The sequence below is a fragment of the Chanos chanos genome, chromosome 2 (assembly GCF_902362185.1).
Source record: "Chanos chanos chromosome 2, fChaCha1.1, whole genome shotgun sequence".
Classification (NCBI taxonomy): Eukaryota; Metazoa; Chordata; class Actinopteri; order Gonorynchiformes; family Chanidae; genus Chanos; species Chanos chanos.
Genome location: NC_044496.1, coordinates 51153775 through 51176656, shown reverse-complemented (window position 1 = coordinate 51176656; position 22882 = coordinate 51153775). Strand labels below are relative to the sequence as shown.

The following is a 22882-nucleotide window of genomic DNA, read 5'->3' as shown; positions in this document are numbered from 1 at the left end:
AGCAGCACGCGCACGTCATTCACCACCAAGTGGTCAAAAATGTTCTCAGAAATTTCCGACGAACTTTCGAGACTTTACTGCAGAATGTTGCTCAATTTACCACCTCACAACCAAATGAACTGGTATCTCGTGCAATCTACAGGCGTGCAAGAAAGACTGATAGCAAAAGATTCCATTACATGTACAGTTCCAAACTAAAACAAAGTGTGAATTCAGTTTGTTGTATTGGTACATCATTTCAATTTATTGACAAAGCTCTTGTGACGCAAGTAAGTAAGCCTCTGAAACATTTATAAAATATCAAAAATACTCCAAAAATTCAAGATACAAATAAAATATTCCTAATTCACCACTGTGATAAAGGAAAGTACATGACACAGTAACTAAATCGAGTAATTAAACCAAGCATACATAATCTAAACAAACAAGTTCAAGACCAGAATTTTACAAGAACACAGTTTTTTTTTTTTACCATTTTACAAGCCAGCTTTCTTTTTTAACAAAAGAATACAAGATTCACCCATTACACAAAAGCAAACCTCCCAGCCTCCATACACTGTGAGCATAATTCTAATGTTCTGTACATGGAAGTAAAAGTCAGCAACATCATCCCTCTCTCTGTCACTTAGCAAGCGCAGACAGCTTGCATAAAAACAGCCTCAGAAGTCCATGGAGCTGTTGGCCAGGTAATCCTTGCGCCCAATGTTGGTGACCTGTTTGGTCTGCATTGCCTCCAGTTTGGGACAGTCGGTGATACGATGACCCAAGCCTCCACAGAACGTACAGCCCCTTTCTCCTGTAAAGGCAGGAGACCAAAAGAGGAGATATTGTTACAAGATAAGTCATTTATACATGTTGCGAATAAACAGAAATCTTGAGGTGTATGACTCTGACCTCCAATGTCCAACATAGTCTCGTCTCCTGTCTGGAGGACCTGAAGAACGGGAGGAACTTTCTGCTTGGCTTCAATCAGAAGAGCTTTCAAATCCATCAACACCGATTCGTCTGTGGACAAATCAAGGATTTAGTCACTTGGAATTCTGCCGTATTGCACAGACTACTAAAGCCAAGACACTAAAGTTCTGCTTATGTGAACATGTCATTTGATGCAAGAAAGCTGTTAAACATTCTCTAGCTGTGGTGAGAGCTGTGCTTGTGTTTTTGCTCTCTAATATCAAATGTCAAATCAGTCTTACCACATCCTTTATTAATGAAAGTCGTGGCTATGCCTGTCTTCCCTGATCGGCCTGTTCTTCCGATTCTGTGGACTGATGGGCATAAATACAGACGTTTACACACAGATCATCAACCTTGAGAGAGAAGTAGTGTGAACCCATAAAATGCAAGATGTAGACATCTATTTAACTGTTTATAATGCTGTGATTACAGTTCATACCGTAATTCTCAATCTCCTCCGGCATATCATAGTTTACTACATGCTGGATGGCCGGGAAATCCAGACCCTTTGAGGCCACATCTGTGGCAACCAAAACATCCTTCTTCCCTTCCTTAAAAGCCTCGATGGCTTTTGTTCTCTCCTCTTGGTCTGAAAACAATACAAGATGTTGTCGCGTTACCCGTCATGAGATATAACGCGCTGGCAGAAAATGATATCAGATGGAAACTCCAGGTAACTGCAGAGGGCGGCCAAGGTGCGAACTTTAAAAGTTCCACTTAGCGGGTTAAAAATGACGCACCTTTCCCTCCATGAATAGCCACAGCCTCTACTCCCTTAAGCAGAAGATATTCATGAATGGCATCCACATCTGCTTTCTTCTCAGCGAATATTAGTACCTAGGGGGGGAAAATGTTTCAAAACACGTAAACAATGAGAGGCCTCACAGTTCACTCCTTCAAAGGTCATTACGATATGTGTTAATGCATTTTAGCTAGCAAATAAGTTCATCAGAGGGGGAAAATGACATACTGGAGGTGGGGTCTTCTGTAAACACTCCAGAAGGTACACCATTTTTGCCTCTTCTTTGACATATTCCACTTCCTAAAACAGATACACAAAATAAGAACATGAATATCAAGTAGCCAGATCACAGCACCGTGTGGCTTTTATTGACAACGAACGAACGCGATATACACCATTGTTTGTTTTTCCCTCATCAACGCTCATGATTTAGAATTTTGTGACCTTTCCCAAAAAGAAGTGAGGTGACCCCACTAGCATTGCATACAAACATGGAGCGCATAGCGCTTTCTCTGCACCAGAACGCTTTACCTGGATTACATCCAAACTTGCAGCGCCTGCACGACCAACATTAATGGTGATAGGCTTGACCAGAGCACTTTTAGCGAAGTTCTGAATCTTCTTAGGCATGGTAGCACTGAACAGCAGTGTTTGTCGCTGGCCCTACATGAGAATAAACATCCTCCAGTGACCGATGAAAGGGCAAAAAAATTCAAGTATTTCGAACAAAACAAATCCTTCAAAATGTTTCAAAACAAACACACATATTTCGAATAAACAAAAAGCTTACTTTGAAGTAGGAGAAGATGGTCCTGATGTCCTCCTCAAAGCCCATGTCAATCATCCTGTCAGCCTCGTCCAGAGCCAGGTAGCGGCAAATGTCCAGACTTACCATCTTCTTCTGGAGGAGATCCATGAGTCTGCCCGGAGTAGCTACCATCATGTGCACTCCACTAAAATCACAGCATAGCAGAGTGTAAAAGTGGAGAACAGACTTGAAATGCAAAGACTGTACTTTACAGTGTAGTATCTTGAAGTATAATCCATCCATCTGTTAATTAGTGTTATCGAAACATTTCTTGAATATTAAAATATTCTCTCGATGTTGTCCGTTACCTACTTGCGTAAGCTAAAGAATTTCTGTCCTGTAAATGTGAGTGACTTACTGTTTGACCACTTCCAGCTGCTCTTTGACAGACATACCACCTATGCACAAGGCAGTGCGCAACTGTGGAGCTCCTTCATCCTCCAGCAGTTTACAGTAGTACTCAATGATACCATGGGTCTGCCTCGCTAACTCCCTCTGTGAAGAGAATAAGGACATTTATGTAATTCAACACCATAAAATCTAAATCCTCTTTTTCATCAATGAGCATATCAAGTACATGAGATTTGCTGTACAGAACTAAATAAAATGACCAAACGATGGACAACTGATAAATGGTAAATTCAAAACAGAGCTTTAGGTATATTCAATGCATTCAAAAGACTTCTACATGACAAAAACATGACCGCGGATAAGCATCTAAGATACTAAATAAAGCGACATGACAAATAGTGTAATTTACACTGAGTCAGTCTTGGATTGACAGATACTGGATGAATTATGAGCACTCCAGTAAGTGCCTGAGAGCTTGCGTGGGCCCTTTTTCAGGAAGGATAGCTCAAGTTTTTAAAAGTGTTCACTGACAGACTTACAGATGGGCAGATGATCAAGCCATATGGTCCCTCTCTCTTGGCAAAAGGCAGCCGTTTCTCTTGCTCCAGACAGAACATGATGATGGGCAGAGTGAACACCAGGGTCTTGCCAGAGCCAGTGAAGGCAATGCCGATCATGTCTCTCCCTGAAAGACTAGAACATGTGCCACAAGGTTAAGAAAAAATGTCATGTCATTACATGATGGCATAACATATTTAATGAATACACTAAAATTGTAATATACCAATTAGAATATGACAATGTAACAGATGTGTTATGTTTCACCCCATTCACAGTTCAGTTTGTACCTCAGTTTTTGACCACAGTTTGGTTTGTATGACGGTTTGGCTTGCAAGAAAATTGAACCAACTCAGAACTGAAGTTTTTCTTTCCTTTTAATTTACACATATTTGGAATTTAAGACAAAAAGAACAAATTTTATAGATAGACAAATTCTTTATTGTCCTTCTTTCAGGGAAACAAACAAACTGCAAACTACTACTACTCCTGCCAAACTACAAATATACAAACCGCTCTTCAAAGAAAACTAATCTTCAGTACCTGTTATTTCAATGTTCTTCTTTTGGAGAATGAGTGAGACACTAAACCTGAGCAACAGTTCATTTATGGCTCATCTTCATGGCAATGACTGGAAGAAATCTAAACACTGGTATCTTTTATGTTATCAAGAAAATGACTGAAAACACACGTAAACCACTAAACAATGGCTGACTGCTCTGACCTTTTTCAGATCAATGCACAGATATCTTGACATGAGAAAAACAAGTTCCTGCTTAGAGAAGCCTACAGATTAGATCTACTGCACTTATTTATGTGGATTAATACATTTCAACATAACTATAATATTCATGGCCTGAGTAAAGACCCCATGTGTTTTCATGCTATTTAAAATTCCCTACACATGTACTGTGAACTGAACCGGGGACTACAGAATCACAGTTCCCAGCTCTGGTACAAAGCCATTACACCTCAACAATGTAAAGATGCCAGTTGCGATCTAATTCAGGGCCAAGTCTCAAGCATTTTTGTTAAAAGCCATATTCGTATATATGTACTCACATAGTTGGGATTCCCTGGATCTGAATTGGTGTTGGATGAACAATACCTTTCTTTTTCAGTCCTTTGAGTATTGCTGCAATAACAGACAAAAAAAAAGCCAATGAGGAATCCTCAAATGAAAAAAATAAAAAGCATTAACAGTTCACAGGAGAAAATGCTCTACGGATATGGTACCTTGAGGGAACTTCATCTCTCTGAAGCTCTTGATAGGCGGAGGAATACCTTCCCCTTCCACCAAGATGTGGTACTTCTTTCGTACCCGCTCATGTCGTGCTGCTGGCATGTTCAGTATGTACCTAGGAGCCTTCCAACTTAAGAAGATGCATACAGTTTTTAAGTGTGCAGAAATGTAAATGTGTCTCATTCAGACATGCATGAACCTCACATATTTGATGGTTTGGGACAATGTACTAACCTTGTCTTTATTGGATCGTCATATGTGATGCCTTTGGCCATTTCTTTCACAGACATTAGAGCTGAAAACACAGATACACTGATTATGATCCTCAATATACAGTAACGGGGACTTTCAGCATTTGAAGGTGAGGGCTCCTGTTGAATGCTACACCCTTCTTCTTACCTCTTCCTTCAGCCACACTCTCCAAAATTTTCTCCTCTTCTTTCAGTTGTTTCTCTTTTGCCGATTCCTTACGAGCTTCAAATATAAATTAGACAATGAATTAATTAGTTTCTATCTTTATTATCTTAAAATAATCTATTCAAAGAACAAAGAAATTAACCTTTAGCATTAATCATTTATGTTGAAAAGTGAAAAGCAAAGAGCAACAAATGGTAAAGGATGAATTGTCTTAAAAACACGCAAAAGTACCTTCAGCTTTCTCTTTGAGATGCTGGTGTTGGTCCAAAAGACTGATATTAGATCGTGGGCCCAGTCCTTCATCATCATCCCTCTGTTCTCCTCCACTGTCTTTTTGTTCTTCCTCCGTCAAGCCTTTCCCTCGCACACGCTGAATTTTCTGTAGCTGAACACACACACACACACACACACACACACACACACACACACACACACATCCATAAGGGAGTAGGATTCTTTTACTTGGTGAATTAAAGCTCATAGATGGTGAAGCAAATAACTGACATTTTTTGATAAGGATTTTTATGAAGGATAATTTCCCCAAATCTTAATACTTACCATTTGCTTTTTCCTCATTTTCACGGGGACATACGGGACATAGTCGTCATCATCTGAGCCTTCTGACATTGACTTCTCCTCCTCCGCGTAATACCTCTGAAGAATAAGAATAATGTCTGTTACTTACTAAGATCAAGGAAACTTATTTCCTGCATTAGCAATGGACGTTCATGAAGGCAATGGACATTCACGACTGCTATAGAGATGAATTCACGATTCCTGAAGTCTGAGCCGCGGTCCACAAACGGTCGGTGAATTTTAACAATCAATGCAGTGTTCTAGGTACCGTAATTTTTACTGTGAACACATCTAACTCACTAGCAAAGAAGGTCTGCTTGCGACTACGCGAACTACGACAATCACTTCGTTATTTATGTAATATTCAGCAACTACAAACAAAGTCAAGTTAACAAGTTAGCAAAACATCAGGCAAGAACTACGCTAACAAAACGACCTAAACTAAGCTAACAACGCATCAGAAGATGTTTTTGTTGAGGTGTGATTTCCACATGTAACTACCTTCATAATGTGACCACAACAACGTCATATAAGCATACGAGATAAAATGCTACGCTATTACTCTAGACGATGCTTTGTCGAGCTTGATTAGACGTTTTTGACATCCCTGAAAACATACCTTTCGCGGTCGTGTTTCTGCTTCCATTATGTGTAACTGATACACAGAGAATATACTTAGTAATGTCCTTTGAACGTAGTTTATCAATCAACTGCGTTGCAAATGCGCTAGTCCTACTGTTTTCAGTAAACTGACTGTCGCTTACATGACGTCATGAAACGTATGTTACGGTGGCCGCAAAGGGCCGAGGTAGGGGACGAGCACTTCAGCTTGGAGCTATATTTAATACCGCATTAAATCTAAGTGAAACAACGTTACTTCGCCTAAAAATTCATTCAACAAAATAGGAGTATTATGATAGAGAACACACGAGACGTTTTTTTTTTTTCAAAACTGTAATTTTTTAATCTTTCTGACCGAAAGATTTTTCACAGTATCAAAAGTGAATAATAATAATAATAATAATAATAATAATAACAATAAAAAAAAACAACCAGAAAGCCAACATACACTTGGCCATTAATGGTATAGTATAAATCTACATTCCAAACGCTTAACATATCTTCTAGTTTAATATAACCTGGATAGCATCAGAGATGTTGTAGAATATGAAAGCAAGAGTTCAAACCGATCTAAAAACCATCTTATTCATGTCAATCCTTCAAAAAAAAAAAAAAAAAAAAAAAAAAAAAAGCTGTGTATCTTAATGTTGGACCCCAATTCCCAACACAATGTGAAATACTTCTTTTGATTATTAGAGCATGGGCTTGTCTTCAAACCTGCATGTGTAATGTGACAACAAGGACAAAAAGGGCGAGACCCAGGTCAAAGAGTTGTAAGTGCTGTACCAATGCTGTAAAACAATGTTCTCCCCCTGGTTCAACTGACGCAAAGCAAGTCCTTGAAAACTCAAATTAACATACCAACACTGTAAGACAGGTGAAAGAACAAAACCAAATAAAAAGTCAGATCATGGAGCGAGCAAAACAAAATTTAAAATGGCCACTCAACTGTCACAGAATTGATTAAAAAAAAAAAAAAAAAACATGATACTGTCTGACTAATGACACACAGGTCCCCGACTGGAGAATATCCAAAACAGGAATTCAAAACAGCACTGATAATACGATCACAGTACAGGAGTTTGACCCAAACCACCATGTGTAGGAGCTACCAACAGAAGATTTGGACCAATAGTGAAAGAATTATAACAGTCACTACTGAACTCCATTCAGAATGACAGTGAGAAACTAGGGACTAGGAACTTTGTAATATGCTTGTTAGTTTCATGTATCATGCAAGGGGAGATCCAATTTCTTGCATCACTGAAGACATACAAATAAGTGCTAAACACAGTCACAGGATTGCACCGCCTTTTTTTTTTTTTTCAAATCAGTTTATATTAGTGTAGTATTTTTTTTTCTCCATTAAAAAGTTTTTCTTAAAACTCAAAACCATTTCATGACATTTCACATTAAAAAAAAAAAATGCATGAAGCAAGGGCACAGATCCTCTCGTAATGTCATCAGCCTAATGTCAGTATTTCATAAGAGTTTAACAATCATTTCATTAATTTTTTTTTTTTTTTTGCTTGTGTCATGTCTCTCTTTCATATTAAAAGAAAATCACAAGTTTTGCTGATGCACAGCGTTCTGCCTCACAACAGATGCGATAAAAAGAAATGACATGTATGGCACAAACCTATCCATTACTCTTTATTTGACAACGACGCAAATAACTGCCATATGGTGATTGTGCTCAGATCAGTGATATTTTGCCAAAGACTTGATCATCTACAATAGGAGTGCACAACTCAGTCCCTCTGGTCCAGACGTTTATGCTAATTATGGTGTAAATGAACCACCACATATCTCTAATTGGCTGTGAACTGCTCACACCAGTTTGCCAAGTGGAAATCAGTGTCCGATTACGGGGCGAGGTTGAAAAGCAGCGGGACTTCAGCCCTTAAGGACCAAACCTAAGCACCCCAGTCTACAGTATCTAATTGGAGCAAATGCTGTCAAGGAAACAAATTGACGGCAGGATGAACATGTAACTGTGATTGGATATTTAAAACGCAGCAGTACCTTTGAATCACACAAGTGAACTGGTAAAAACCCACGGGTTAACAGTTTTAATTGTGCCATCTTTAGAGTAAAAACATTTTATTGTAAAATAACTGTTTTAAGACAGTACACATAAAGCAAAGAGATGCATGGGACCAGTAAAACGTGTACAAGAATTGTCAGAACAAACAAAGAATGAAGACAGAGAGCAGTGGGACAGAGTTGGGCTTGTGTAAGGTCCTTTGCAACAATTACAATTTTGTCGATAGAAGATACATCAGATCTGTGTGGTCCTCGGTTTAGACACGGAAAAAGAGGGAACGGAAACAGAGCTCAGGCCAATCTGGTGTCTTTAGTACAGTCATGTTGGGAAATTGGGGAGTCAGTTTAAAATCATCGATCCGTCCATCTGTTACTGAGCGGCATTTGAGGGCATCTTTTTGAGGCTGAAATTAGACCAGTTAACAGCCACTTTCTGACGGGTTTGTTTTGCAGAATCAAGGCAGAACCTAGGAAAAGGGGGAAAAAACGAAATCATCAATCACAAAAATGGAACAAGAAGAAATGAAAAGGCGCTGTTATAAATGAACTCAAAACACAACCCAGACTAGAGACAGCTACAAGCAAACAGAAGTAATGGATCATTACCTCTTGAAATACTCAACCTCACGATCGATCTCATCCATTTCCGTAGGGTCCAAGTCTTTGGGGAGGAACACGTCATCTGTTGGGTTAAGGAAAACAAATAACTATTGGCGAAGATTTAAAGTGGGAAACAGTCTTCAAATAAAGAGAGACTCCGCAATTGTTCAAAATTAGAGGAAAGAGAGGAGGGAAACTGGAGTACCTTTTCGAACATCGAGTGACAGTTCAGAAAAAAAAAGGTCTCAAACGATCAATGCCGACTTTCTCCTGTTACTTTACATAATATTTGTTCAATACGCGTTTCCCTTCATAGTAAAATCTGCATCAAACACGTGCAAGCGAAATAATCTTACTGATAAGAGCAAGACGATAAATTACCTATTGTATTGCTAGATTTATCCGCTTTATTTTTGTTCTTCTTATTCTTCCCCTTAGGCTGTTGCTGTGAGTTTGCTGGAGTGCTGGAAATGGCCTTAGACTCCACCTCATGCTCAGGCCTGTTCCCCCGTGTGTCAGCGTCAGTTTTACCTTTCTGTGTAGCAGTCCCAGAATTAGAGGCATTGCCTGTTGCTCCGTTGGCCTGTTTGGGTGCCTTGGACTCGTCAGTTTTCTTATTCCCCGTCCTTTGAGGTTCTGTCGGATGCTGTCCCTGCGGAGGCTGTTTAGATCCTCCTTTGAGGCCTTTGTCTGAATCAGCTACCCTGGTTTCCAGGGATTTCTGTGTTTCATTTCCAGGTACAGTTTTGCCAGACTTTGCTGACGTCTGCTCCTGGATCTGTTGGTCCTGCTGCCGTTGTTGCTTCTTGCCTTTCTTTGTCTTGGCACCAGCTCCAGTGGCGTTCTTAGCATCAGGAGCCTCATCCTTGGATTTTGCTGCTGGGGTTGTGGTTGGCTGGGTGGTCTCAGTGCAAGGAGCAGGGCACCTTTCAGGCGAACGCACGCGAATGAGTTTAGAGAGGCTGGGCGTGGAATGGAGACGTTGGATATCCTTAGCTGCAGCTGTGGAATCCTCCCAACCGTTGACCAGTTCCAGGTCTCTCTTGAAGTTCCTCAAGGACAGAGGAGCTAGGTCCAGGTCGATTTGCTGAAAGTCTGAGGAGCCATTGAGGTGTGACAGTAGGTGGTTCCCCTCGAGGGTGGCAGCCTTTTTGGGGAAGTCATTTACATCCAGGTTGAGGTCGTACATGCTGAAAGAGGCACGGATGGAGTCTTTGATGGTGTTCTTTATCTCTTCCAGTCGACTGGTGAGGAAGCTGTTGACCCGCTCCAGCTCCAGCTGTGGCCACTCCAGAAGTCGACTGGCCTCTCCCTCTGTAGTCGACTCCTCCATGGGCTCTGGAGGTGAAGCTCTGGGATCACTGGTGGCAGGTTCTACATTGTTCTGCTGGGCCCTCTCCTTCTCCTAAGGAGCGCAAACATCCAGAATTACGATAACCTCTAAACTGGGGTACTATACTGAGACGTCTCGACTGAGTGGATGAAAGTAAATATTGTGCTCTGTTAACTGACCGTCATGATTTCAACTGAAGTGATGATTCATATTGAACTTTTGCTTTAGCAGAATTACCAGTACATATTACTACAGTTCTGAGAGTTTTTAGTATGACTGTAATACCTTTTTCTTCTGCTTGTGGCGTGCACGTTTAGCAGCCTTGGCACTGTTAACGGGTTTGGGTTCTGTGCTATTGATGAAGTCCAGAAGCTCATCCACATCCCTGTGGTCGATGGTGCTGGGCATGGCTGGGTCCAAGTCCTGACGCTGTGGGAGCTCCTCTTTACGCCGGGTCAGCCTGGAACGCAGCTTCTCTCGGATCTCAGCGTAATTCCGACTGGTGGGGGCTGCTGGGGGCTAGAGAGAACCACATGAAGACTTAAGTCTTAATAAAACTAAAAGCCAACGTGGAAATATTTCACATATACTCAAAAAGTGTACAGCGACCGCTTTTTTTTTTTGCTCAAATTACCGCATTATGGCCGAAGAACTCGCAGTAGCAGCAATCGCAGTATTTTCCATCTTTCTGATTGGTGGATGAGGAAGCGCAAGAACTGCGTTCTGAGCTGCTGTCCTCATCTTCCCCCTCCTCCAGCTCACTTGAAGCGTGACACAACGTCCCATTGGCTAGTTTGTGCCCTTTACAAGCCTGGTCCCTAAATAAAAACAAACAAGTCTCAACCAAAGCAAAAAATGTCATACTCAATGAACATCTGAAGTATCATACATGTACCTTCATGTTTCCCCACACTATTTGCAAATAGATAGACAACGTAAAATTTAAAATTATGGCTGCTCAATTCATTGTAATCGCAGTTTTGGTTTCGCAATTATCACCAGTAATTCAGCCCCCTTCATAGCTTCTCAGCACATGTGCACAAAGTCGAATCACATAAATCTACACTTAGTGCACTGTAAGCGCACTGACCAATCACCGCTGTTTACGCTGAGTGATCCTTGAGTCGTCTGATCAATCACAAGTTCACACAGTCTGCCGCGAGCGTACTGTGAGCAGCCGGCTCGTGAATCAATGTTCAGTGTCTCTTTCCAAATATAGTGCAGTTGTTTTATGGCCTGTGTTAAATAAAAAAACTAAAATAGAAAATAATGAGCTTTCCTGACTTCCAAAAATAGTTAAAACCAAAAAGGGGTGTCCTCTGTGAATTAGAGCCATTTTGCTTTCAAAGGAGAAAGATTTTGGTGATTTAAGCGCAACAGCACAACAACATAATTTTGGAATAAATTTCTCTGCTCTCTTTTTCTTTGAGGTATACAGAACCAGAAAAATTTGACAATGGCAATGTCAGTGAGGACAACTGCAAATGTTTTTGCTTTTTTTTTTATCTCATAAACATACAACCCTACAGAATATCTGAAGTCACACAAACCTGCATGCACCAGATGTTAAGTGCCCAGAATTAGAGGAGGTAACAGTCCCACTATTGTGTCCATTGCAGGGGTGGTTACAGGCCATGAGCGATGCACTCAGTTTACTGTGTTGTGTATTGACAGCAGGAATGTGGTTGTTCTTGCACGCGCTGGGTTTGTGAAGAGCAGCAGGACTGTCTGGTCCACTCTGGTGTTTGGACCCAGGAACATGGAGGTTTGGTACCAGTGGGGAAAAAGGGGTATGCGTTGCCAGCCCAGAGTTAGGTGAGTTGCCATGAACGTGCTGACTGGAGGTTTGTTTAGGTGGCAGCAGAGAGGAATGCTGGGAGGACAGACCAGTGGGACTGTTTGGTGGCACTGATAGATCTGAGTGTTGGTGGTGGTCATTTGGGTGGAAAGCTTCACCTGGAGAGGAAAAAAAAAAAAAACACACAAAGATTTACTGATGCATTCCAATATTACACTACATAGTCATAACATAAGGTATACATGTGTGTGTGAGCGAAGACTTAAATCAAGCGCTCTATCATACAAACTTTTAAATATTTACCTGGCGGTGTTGGTCGCCTGCACATTGTCTTGAAGTGCTTTGGGGTGGTCTTACAATGATCTGAGGAGGTAGACAGTGGAGTCCCTGGAGATGTCGCGCTGGAATTCTGGGATGCTGGATGACTGTAGGGACAGACCTTGCTTGCAGATGTCTTAGCAGCCTTCCCAGGTGCCTCATGAGAGGGTCTCTTCTCATGACACATTGGTCCCACTGTTCCACCTGCTACAGTAAATGACCTTCTGTCAATTTCTGGCGCTGTTGTTTTTAAAGCATTATCATCAACACGAAACATACAATAACACAAATACATGCATTTTTAATGAATAACCATTGACAGGGACAGTTTATGGAGATGGTTCTAGGGATGAAAGCAAAGAGTTAAAGACCTTGTTGTGAGTGGGAGGCAGCACTGTGAGCACAATGTGCACTCCCATTGGTGTGGGCCGAGTTCCACAAGCCGGAAAGCTTGCGTGCGGACAAGAAAGAGCTGGGGTCCCAGTCCACCGAACTCTGTTCAGGGTAACCATTCCCACAGTTCTGTGATTTACATGAGGAGTGTGACAAGGGTACCTGCCAAAAAAAAAAAAATACACCTACATTCAGACAAGAAATAATTCAAACTTAACACCAACAAAAAAAAATTAATGGAAAAGTAACTTACATGTACCATCTCCATTGTACTGAGATCTGAGGTTACAGAGTTCAGTGTTCAAGCAATTTAAGACATTCTTAGCAAATGTCCTTTTGAAAAACAAAAGCATTGTCTTGCATTCTCAGCATACAAGTGGGTAGCAAGTCAGGTATTTATCCTTTAACTTTAGATGAACAATACAAGGAAATGGGTAAGCTTTTTTCCCTTAAATGACACAGTGAACTGCAATATAAAGGAAGGACAGCGTTTCCAAACCAGTTTTGCAAAAGGAATGTATATCAACACATAAGCACGCATAAACAGTAAAATCACCTTAAACAATATTTCCCATCAGATTATTCACCATACAGCATGCAAAGGAAGCAGCTCAGAAGGTCCTGTTTGTCCCATTATGTAGATACACTTCACAGTATGAGTATTTATATAACTAAGTGTAATAATTATCTATTTATAGCAAACTCTGTTGTGCTGCAATGAGGTCGGAGCAGACGACATGTTATTTTTGAGACAACAAATAACTGGTTTCAGGATGATACTACGCTCTGACCTATCGGTGCGTGCCGTCTGAGGCGTGCCCAGTCCTCCTCACCTGTGTGTTCTGCTCCTGCGCTGTCCTCCTGTCCTCCTCCTCCATACTTTTCTTACAGCTCTGACAGATCCACAGCGGCACCTCGCCCAGCAGTGACTGTGAGAGCGAGGGCACGGCGTCTGCTAGCTTACGACCTGGCACCTCTCTCAGCAGAGCCTGGGACAGGGCAGGCACTGCATCCACCAGTTTGGACCCGTGGCTGGGAAGCCCATTGACCTGACCTGCTCCCCAGTCCTTAAACTCCCGATGACACAGCAAACAGCAGGTATGCATGGACTAGATATTGGGGAAAGCATGCACAAATAAGGACAGATAATAAATGACTGACTTAATAGAGACTGTAAAAGATGTTACTATAACCTGCAAACTTTTTACAGGCAGTACTTTCCAACCCATATTTATTAATGTAGCTAAGTGTTGATTATAAGTGGTCTGCATAAGCACAACATTACCAAAATTATTATCAAGAGATTCTTTCACTTAATCGTGTGCATAAATATAAGGTGATCATTGACCACTTCACAAGACGGCATTCTTAAAACCGCAAACTATTATGTTACTTAATTAGTACTGTACAATTTGAAGATTACTCTGCAGTAGCTAGTTTAAGATTGCCCACTGACAGCCTGTTATTTAAAGCCAAAGGCAACGTCAATAAACTTGAGCACCAACAGAACACCAGACAACAGTTCAGCAAAGCATTGCAGTGCAGGTGAACTTTGCAAGCGCACAACGTTCCGACTTGCACGTGCACCATACATGCGTTCATAACAACCAGACATCACATTTACAGTCCCATTGATGCTTCCATTCACAGCATAAGCGTTCGTTTCAGCCTTGACAATCTCTCTTAGTCGGGCTTCGTTACCGTCAGACAAAAAAGTGCCTGAACTGAAGAAGGGTTGCCGATTAATTCAGTTTCACTTATTTCGTTCAGCTACAACTACTCAACTACATCATGCCCGTCATCTTTACATTACTTGGACTGTAACACTAATTGGTAAGTGCTCGACTGTAAACAGATGGGTGGAAATTGGATACCCTTGCTAAAGTTGGCTAGGTAGACGCATTAACTCAGCTAGCTAGCACAGTTTAGCTGTATACTTGACCGTTTAAGCTTAGCCAGACTGGCTAGCTACATTAGCATAAGTTAGCTAGGCATTACAGAAGGAGAATTTGAGTAAGACACGTACTGAATGCACCACCTTGCAAGAGAACCTAATATGCTGGTTTCTTTGTCAATTACACAAATGTTTAGATATTGCACAGCGAGGATAAGCCTCAAAAGCCGACACTGCACGTTAATATTTCATTAATTTATTTATTTATTGAGGCTAACTGGAAAGCTATGCGCTCCACCCGTGCATAGTGTAAACTGATCAAATCGAAAATGATAGAACTTAACACTCTGTTGTCTCTCTAACCGTGTGAAAAAACACCATTAAATGGACAGACGTAAACTTCCAATCCTTGTATTAGTTTAGTACATTACTGTGCGAGGGAGCTCTGTATTAAATATTTGAGCTAACGCTAGTTACCTGATTCGCCCTAGCCAGTCTATCCAACCCAGCATCTCCGCCACCACCGCCAGCTGCATCGCCGGGAGAGACGGGGCTCTTCGATATGCTTTGCTGACCAGCTACCCCATCCTTATGTCCGACTCCTTGTTGTTTGCTTTTTTTCCTTGCCATCACGCAGTACTGAGTAAAACCCCTTGGCCCAGTTTGCACCAGTTTACAGGTTCAGCAAAACACACTTTCGATTCTTCTAGCACCACAAATGTTCCCTCTACCTTCTCAAGGCAAGACAACAGTCAATATGGCGGAGGGCTGGCACACTCTCGAGTTCAGGGGTCAAAGATACTGCTGGCAAAATGGCTACAGTGTGTGTGAAGGCGACGAAGCTCTGTGAAGCAAACTACCACCATATTAAAGAAGGGCACCGATTCACATGTAAATACACTTACGTGCAAGCGGAGGCGAGGCAACAAGGTTGTGCAAAAGAACGGAGACCAGTGGAAAATAAGAAGTGTCCTGCAAATGAATCACTTTGGTATCCCATAGACTGCAGTTTCAAGTGGAGCAAGAACTTTTTGGGGGGGCAAAAAATACATTTCTATGAAAATTCAAATAAATAAATAAATTAAAAACCTATAAGCATATGAAAATGCCTCTGGAAAAATGACAATTATAAGAATACCAAAGAGGAAAACTTCCATTGTGCATTTTGATAAAATCCAAAACACTGCATTTGTTCAGACCATAGATGCACTGATTGATATCCATAAACAGTACGTATAGAATAGCTAATGGAAAAGCATGCTTGATACTGTTGTAAGAATAAACACTCCAGCTGTCAAATCTTTAAGATTTTCTTTTTATTTTAGAGTGGAGAATCAGTTCAATGACATGATGTAAATGACACATGCAATCTAAGGAAGAGTATATTTATTTTGGACTCAGTTATTTTCATTTTAAAAAAAGGGAATTGCTTTATTACTAATGCATATTTATTTATATTTCATTTGGAAAATATTACTACCAGTATGATTTACAGTAGATATTTCAAGGTTTGGCAGTGATTAGTTACTCCAAGGGCATCGTATTTTGGTGAGGACAAGATGAAAGGGAACAGAGGGAATACAGAATACTTTTAGGTGAGAGAAGCAAATGTCATTTGGAGGCACTATTTGACAGGTTTGCTCAGTAATCTTGAATTAATCACAGTATATGATAAAAGGCATCTGAGTGAGGAGACTTAGTGTGGAGTGAGGTTAGAACAATGTGAGTAGGCTTTACGAATATGTAAGTTGATGTAGACACGGTTCTTTCATTACTACAAACAATAGATTCTCCTTTTCACAAGTTCTGGACTCAGTGTCTCTCTCTAATAACTCCACAAGGTTAGTTTCATCCATCCAATAGAATCCCTAGATATCAGACCAATGTCATTCAGTGTGTTCCATCTCCACTTAATATTATATACATCTGCTCATTTCAGCAAATGGCACATTTTCCATTTTGTTGAGTTGTAGTGCATCCATGGCTAAAATGAGGAATACTTCTGTAGAAATCGATCAAAGGCATCATAAATAGCTTGCCTGCAAGACAACCACCATAAAACAAAGTTAACAACTGGTGGACAGATCTTCTAAGTGCAACAGTTAGCATTGCGACAATTAAAAATATAATTAATTAAAATATAATTAACATTTAGTTGAAACATAAATAATACAAAAATAATAATTATTATTTTAAATAATGTAGAAATGTTTCACGATTATAATGTACTCCTGTTAAGAATTTATGTATAGTAACAGAGTAATTATTGATTCCATTTGAGTCTTATAACAACTTACTTGTGCTTTTCAAACAAATCTATAGGAAACAGCTATTGTAGCAATACATGAAAAGGAATCGTTTCTGCAAAAAGCACTCACCTAAATAGTCCTTGTTTGAAGAGATAGGCGCTGATGTGGCCCCCATTGAGGTAACGTACCTCACATCCAGGCCAGATCTCCTTTAAGCTACGTACCCCTGTGCGGGGAATATATGCATCTTCCTTTGCTTGTACCACTATTATGAGACTTGGGTCCACAGGCACTGGAGAGTCAAGAAAATAGGCACAAGTCAAAAGCTTAACACTGCCCATCAGAACACGTGAAAGTCAGAGGTAACGATCCGTCACAAGTAACATAACAGCACAGATTAGTTCTCGTAACTCAGCCCATTAAGCTGCCTATAAAAGAAAAGAGGACTCTGAAAGACACCTTCACAGAAATACTTGAGCACATATTTTAAGCAAGTGCTCTACTTTCTGTTTGAAAAACATTTTCCATAATTGGCAAATCACGAGATCAGACAATGTCAGACACATTACAAACGCCGTAAATCTCACCTGAGAAGTTGGCAATATGCGTGCACTCGTCCATCACTCCCTTCATGAAGCACAGAGACTCACGCTGCAGGGACTGCCGTTGCCCTCTGCCCTGTGTGATGTTCTTCGCATGAAGCATGTCCATGTGTGGCCTGCTGCTGCTAACAGCCGACAGCATCTGGTCTAGCCCATCTCTCTCTCGCCTCAGCAGCAAGCGGGAGTCTGTAGCACCCCCGGGTTGTGAGCAAGGCGTCTTCGAGGAGCCAGGTCCCGCACTGTGCTTTTGACGGGTGTTCAGATTCAGAAGGCCTGGATGAAGGTCCAATCTAGAGAGACTGTCAAGGCTATATGGTGCGTTTTTCACAAACTCCTGTCCCATGCGGAAAGAATCAGTCTGAAATTAAGAATCACAATAAAATCAAAGTTCATATGTGGGGTGTACATATTGATTAAAGCACATACTGATACAGTACCTACTGATATATCCACTTAGCCTTCACCATAAGACACGGGCTGCAAAGCAGACCAAAAGTATTTTGAAAACTGATCTGACTTTTGAGTATGCTATGCTTATGTTGAGTATCAATTCTTCATTTTGTTTTATTACCAGTAAAGAAAAGCATATGTAAGTACTGTTCTTGCTGTTAGAAGAGTGTATAAGATCTTTACATGGTAAGTATCAGTGTTGTACATACCCCACAGTACTCCAACATCTGGATGATTTCCTCTTCATACACCGTTGAAGCAGCATACTGCTTTTCAAGTTCCCTCCAATTTACAGCTTTACTTAAAACACCCTGAGATGGAAAAAAAAGAGAGAAGAAAATGTAGAACACCCTGTTCTTCTACTGAATGATTGCCTGCATATCACAAACAATATAAGGCACTAAATTTGAGATAATTATTAACTGGTACTCATGGAAAGCAGCTACATCTAGTGGCAATCCCATCAAAATGCACTGACAGCTTCGAGTGTAAATCAACTAAGTTTTGAGGAACTGACAAAAGATCAAATGCACCTCATGAAAACAACACCACAACTATGGCTTTGAATATTGTCACAAACTAATACAAATCTAGAAGACTGGCAAGACACATACTGTTTACAGTTGATCGTGATTTATAGTGAAAATCTTACAGTGGTGAAAACGCTCGACGCCGTAGTCCAGGAAAGACAAGGGATCAGAGGAATAGGCTTTGGCCAGTTTGTCACCGCCAGAGATGCCATCTGTAATGACAGAATCAGAGAGATAGTAAACCCATTGCTGTTTCTTCCTGAAGAGAGGATCAACAGAGTGAGTTATCATCCTTGACAAAATATGCATCTTATGTGGACATACAAGGGTGATTCAAATAATACCAAAAAAAAGTGGTGTGAAATTTTCCTATTTTTTTTAAATGGGGAATCATCGTGTCCTTGGAATGTTGTCACCATGGGTGGCTGTTGTTTGATTCTACTATTTATTTGCTCTTCAAGTGAAATGTCAGTTGGTGAAGTTGAAGGCCAGATTTTTAATGCAAGAATGGGCAAGACCGAAATTCAAAGTTGTATAATGATAAACATTAACAGAGAGTGAAGAGGACTCAATTGGAAAATATTTCAGTATTTTGCCAGTTGTATAAATAAGTACTGATAGCTTTTTCTGTTTTCATTTGATTCACCCCAACGCATCTTATAGATTAAGGCAGCAGAAGCTTTTCTGTACAGCAGTAGAGTAATGGAAACCTACATGCCCACCCATAGAGATGCCAGTCATGCCCAAGGGCCAATAGCCTTCCCTCTCCAACCAATGTAACAGCACAGCAGACTCCAGAATTAGTGCACCCCCCATCACAAACAGGTCCGACACATTCTTCAAACTAGATCGACTTCAGAAAACAAAGAACGCACCATAAACTTCTCTTTCGACCCATTTTATCCATCCATGAATAAAGTCAGCCAGGGTAAAGATAGCAGATGTAATGATTTTTAATTGAATTCTAGCAGACTTTGAAAGTACTCACAGTTGGTCCTTTGGTTTTCGGTATCCATGTACAGCTGATTGTTAAGGAAATGTCACAAATGCATTACAATGTAATTCCTCATAAACATCCATCTTTATGATTAATTTAAATGTATGTTTAATGGTGTGAAGCTTGTATCACAAGTAAGTGTTGTAACTGCATTGCGCTTGGCCTTTGATTAGTTGAGCAGTTGTGGTAAATAGTCAAAACAAATCAGTGAGTGATCACATGCTGTACCAGTACATCAGCCTGATGAGAGGCTAATGCATACTAAAGGATATAGTAAGGGTTTTCCAGCAAAAGTGATGCCATTGCTGATTCTTTTATCATAGGCCTGGCCATAAGGGTCCGCCTCCTCCAGAAAAACTGCAAAAAATAATGATGAAAAAAAAAAAAAAAAAACTTATGCAGTTGTATGTGTAAGTGGTATGAAATCAAAGTAGATGGTCTGCTAAATGCAGAGTAGACAACCAGTACGTGGCAGGACGGAGGAAGCACTAAAATAACAAATGAAGCTGACCAAATACTTGATGAAAATATATTTAAGGGAATTTGAGAAAGGGAGTGACTTACATGGTCTCCTGTCCCAGCCAAATGAATGCAAACTGGCCTATGTTTTCTCCATTTCTTGGGCACTAAAAACTGGAATCTAAGGGGAAGGACAACAAAAACTTGATTTGTTTGCTGTGTTCTGAATTTGCAAAATGAATTCACACACACACACACACACACACAAAAAAAATTAAAATTAAAAAAGGGCTTCTGGCTGACCGTATTCTACAATCATTTTTTATGTTTTGCATTCCCACAATTCCTCTGCCTTTTACACACATGATTTCCCCAGTCATCATGGGACTGCTCCAGCTGGTATGTTTATATGGTTACAAAAACGTACCTGGCCTTGATGGACTCAGTGGGCAAGACACCAGGGACAAGGTGCTCCAGGGGTGATATGAAATATCCATTGAGAACTTTGCAGTCTGTTTGTTCCTCTACCTGGGAACAATAAGAGAATAAAAAATCCAATAAATATAACTTTCCCACACCTATATCATCATATTCTTTCAAAGGGTCAGTTAAATGTATTGAGGTGTGTGGACCCAGTTGTAATTTTTTTCGTACACTAGAACTAGAGCCTTCCACATAACCAAACCCAAAAACGAGAACTCAAGTTTTTTTCTCTACTTTCCTTTTTCAGGTAAAGAACGAATCTGCATTCTGAAACTCATTATAAATAACTGTAGTCGATATTGGATATCATGCAGTACATTCAAAATTGAATTTTTTTTCTGTTTGGATAATATTATAAATGGTGTACGTTGCCTTGTCAATAAAAACTGGATAGTCCCTTGGCACCAAATTCTTGCACTTTTCCCTGTCACCAATGATCTTCCTGAACTCAAATATCCTGTAGAAATATAGAGACATAGGTGACTTAAAAGTTCAGACAAGCAAATAAATAGTTACAGAGTCTACAGAGGCCATTTACACAAACAAAAAATGCTTAGAGAAAGTAAAATGTTAGTCATATAAAAAGGGTTTGCAGCTGGGGATTCAGTACTGAGCAAGAGTCATCAACTAAGCTTTGACCACATTCCCAACATAGCACATAAGCTTTGAACCAACATATTATGCTTGTAACATACACACACAACCTATTACACACAAAAAGAGGAAAGAATAAGACATACATATCTGCAGACTCTTTCAAGCTTAATGGAAAAACTCCATATTGTAAAAGAGTAGTATATCATATCATACATATTTTCTTATTTGAAGTTTGAGATTCCAAATTAATGTCATGTCTCACATCAAGCACTCTCTGACCGTGCCTACATCAGCTCACTGAAGCAATATTTAACAACAGTACAAGTCTCTTTTTGTATTTTTGTTCAAGTTTGTTATGTCCCCGGTGTAGTGTGGTATCTAGGGGTATGTCGGGGGCAGAAATTGTTAGCTTTTTCTTTGTTACTGTTTTTCAAACTGCCATTAGACAAAGGAAGTCATAACTGTTTTGAGTGGCTGCTACAGGTACCTCTCTTGGTGTCCAAATCAGAAATCTTCCTCATTTCACATCTGTGAGAATGGGCCATGGTTTGTGAGTTTGTGTCATACCTTTTCAGATCCTCGGGCTTTCCCCATCCTTGGATGAACATTTTGGTGAGGAGAAGCCTTCTGTAGAGAACATCGAGTCGACTCACCCCCATTAGAGAGGACCCATTATCTAGAAAGGAACAATCTCTTTGTCAAACTCTAGAGCGAGTGGCAAACCGACAAAACAGTCAGCACCTGCATGTCTCATTTAGCCTAGACTACGAACAATGTTTTAACCCCAAACTTTTGTGCTCTATTCGATTGCCAGTTACGTTCCGTTAAACTACATAAACAAGAACTTACTCGTGTAAATCCACCACTTACGACAGAACGTGCACTGACGGTACACCTTCCGTCTCTTGCACAATTAACATTACTAGAACTATCCAGAGGGCACCTTTGACTTTGACAACTTGACCACGATTCAGTCCATTCATTCTTCTGGAGCTTTGACCTCACATTTATACTCTTTTCCATTTCAGGGGTTGACCGGGTTTCCCGAAAAGAAATACGATAATCAGCAATTCAACCAGTTTAATACCCTCAGCTGCATTAATGCAGCACACTGCCATACTGTTACGGTATATAAGTGGATGTTTTACAACTTTCATGGTCATATGTTCATAGTAATGTTTGATTCCCTGTCTCCTATGTTGTTTCCAAACATGGACATAAGGATAACTGTAGCCGAACTGTCACAATCGAGTTAACTGACTTCAAGTCATTGACATCTGTAAGGGATGGGAACATTGCACATACTTTCAGTGTATTGTTGTGTAACGTTATGTCAGCAGCATGTTTCTGCGACCAAACAAAAAGGCAGTAACACAGGAGAGAATACCAAGTCTACAATATCTCTACCTTAAACCAAAGAGGAGATCTGCCGTCCTACTGAGTTCGAAATAGTTCACCATTCATCGTAAAGGACAAATTTCGAACTGTCGCCAGTTCACCCCTACTCCAGTGAGCAAGAGTGACGAGAGGCCCAAGATGGCTCCCGATTTTTCAAAATAAAGGACGTGCAAACGATTTTAAATCAGAAATCACACAAAACAGGACAAAAGACGTACATTTTGTGTGTGTATGTGTGTGTGAGAGAGAGAGAGAGAGAGAGAGAGAGAGAGAGAACGTTCAGTATTTTATGGATAGCCATAAGCTCACATTCGACGTATTTTGACAATGATCTACAAATGCTTAGTACTGGTCAACTGGAAGTGTTACTTGACCAGTGTTTTGTCGGAGGTGGAAACTGACATTAAAGTAAACTAAAAACTTTAGTGAGTTTTCAATGGCTCTACAGATAAAATTTCTACA

General features: G+C 40.4%; 3 protein-coding genes across 3 annotated transcripts; all 3 read right to left on the bottom strand.

Annotated features, from left to right (window-relative positions):
* Positions 1-238: 238 nt before the first annotated feature.
* ddx41 (DEAD (Asp-Glu-Ala-Asp) box polypeptide 41) lies at positions 239-6335 on the bottom strand. The gene is made up of 17 exons (XM_030764615.1): positions 6272-6335; positions 5635-5730; positions 5308-5461; positions 5059-5133; positions 4894-4954; positions 4653-4789; positions 4479-4551; positions 3398-3551; positions 2866-3002; positions 2490-2652; positions 2231-2362; positions 1928-1999; positions 1698-1794; positions 1397-1546; positions 1197-1268; positions 895-1005; positions 239-796 (listed from the first exon to the last, which is right to left on the bottom strand). The coding sequence occupies exons 1-17, from the start codon at positions 6296-6298 to the stop codon at positions 660-662; spliced, it is 1848 nt and encodes a 615-aa protein (XP_030620475.1). The 5' UTR covers positions 6299-6335; the 3' UTR covers positions 239-659.
* Positions 6336-8496: 2161 nt separating this feature from the next.
* Positions 8497-15384, bottom strand: fam193b (family with sequence similarity 193 member B). Its single transcript, XM_030766063.1, has 10 exons — positions 15133-15384; positions 13595-13870; positions 12740-12923; positions 12354-12572; positions 11803-12208; positions 10887-11070; positions 10538-10771; positions 9301-10324; positions 8926-9001; positions 8497-8786 (listed from the first exon to the last, which is right to left on the bottom strand). The coding sequence occupies exons 1-10, from the start codon at positions 15283-15285 to the stop codon at positions 8690-8692; spliced, it is 2853 nt and encodes a 950-aa protein (XP_030621923.1). The 5' UTR covers positions 15286-15384; the 3' UTR covers positions 8497-8689.
* Positions 15385-16018: 634 nt separating this feature from the next.
* Positions 16019-22510, bottom strand: abhd18 (abhydrolase domain containing 18). The gene is made up of 13 exons (XM_030765685.1): positions 22430-22510; positions 21590-21698; positions 20798-20882; positions 20370-20470; positions 20048-20123; positions 19756-19840; positions 19475-19502; positions 19201-19339; positions 18609-18698; positions 18166-18267; positions 17492-17864; positions 17034-17196; positions 16019-16694 (listed from the first exon to the last, which is right to left on the bottom strand). Exons 2-13 carry the CDS (start codon positions 21679-21681, stop codon positions 16640-16642), a joined length of 1389 nt encoding a protein of 462 aa, XP_030621545.1. The 5' UTR covers positions 21682-21698; positions 22430-22510; the 3' UTR covers positions 16019-16639.
* Positions 22511-22882: the final 372 nt, after the last annotated feature.

Coding starts and splice junctions, on each gene's coding strand:
- ddx41 (XM_030764615.1), bottom strand. CDS start 6,298: ATGGAAGCAGAAACACGACCGCGAAAG. Junction 1,547..1,697: donor GGCTATTCATGGAGGGAAAG/GTGCGTCATTTT, acceptor TATTGTTTTCAG/ACCAAGAGGAGAGAACAAAA. Junction 1,006..1,196: donor TTTCATTAATAAAGGATGTG/GTAAGACTGATT, acceptor ATTTGTCCACAG/ACGAATCGGTGTTGATGGAT.
- fam193b (XM_030766063.1), bottom strand. CDS start 15,285: ATGGCAAGGAAAAAAAGCAAACAACAAGGAGTCGGACATAAGGATGGG. Junction 12,209..12,353: donor CAGGCGACCAACACCGCCAG/GTAAATATTTAA, acceptor TTTCCTCTCCAG/GTGAAGCTTTCCACCCAAAT. Junction 8,787..8,925: donor GAGGTTGAGTATTTCAAGAG/GTAATGATCCAT, acceptor CCCTTTTCCTAG/GTTCTGCCTTGATTCTGCAA.
- abhd18 (XM_030765685.1), bottom strand. CDS start 21,681: ATGGGGGTGAGTCGACTCGATGTTCTCTACAGAAGGCTTCTCCTCACC. Junction 18,699..19,200: donor GCATCTCTATGGGTGGGCAT/GTAGGTTTCCAT, acceptor CTGTCATTACAG/ATGGCATCTCTGGCGGTGAC. Junction 17,197..17,491: donor GCATATTGCCAACTTCTCAG/GTGAGATTTACG, acceptor TTGACTCTCCAG/TGCCTGTGGACCCAAGTCTC.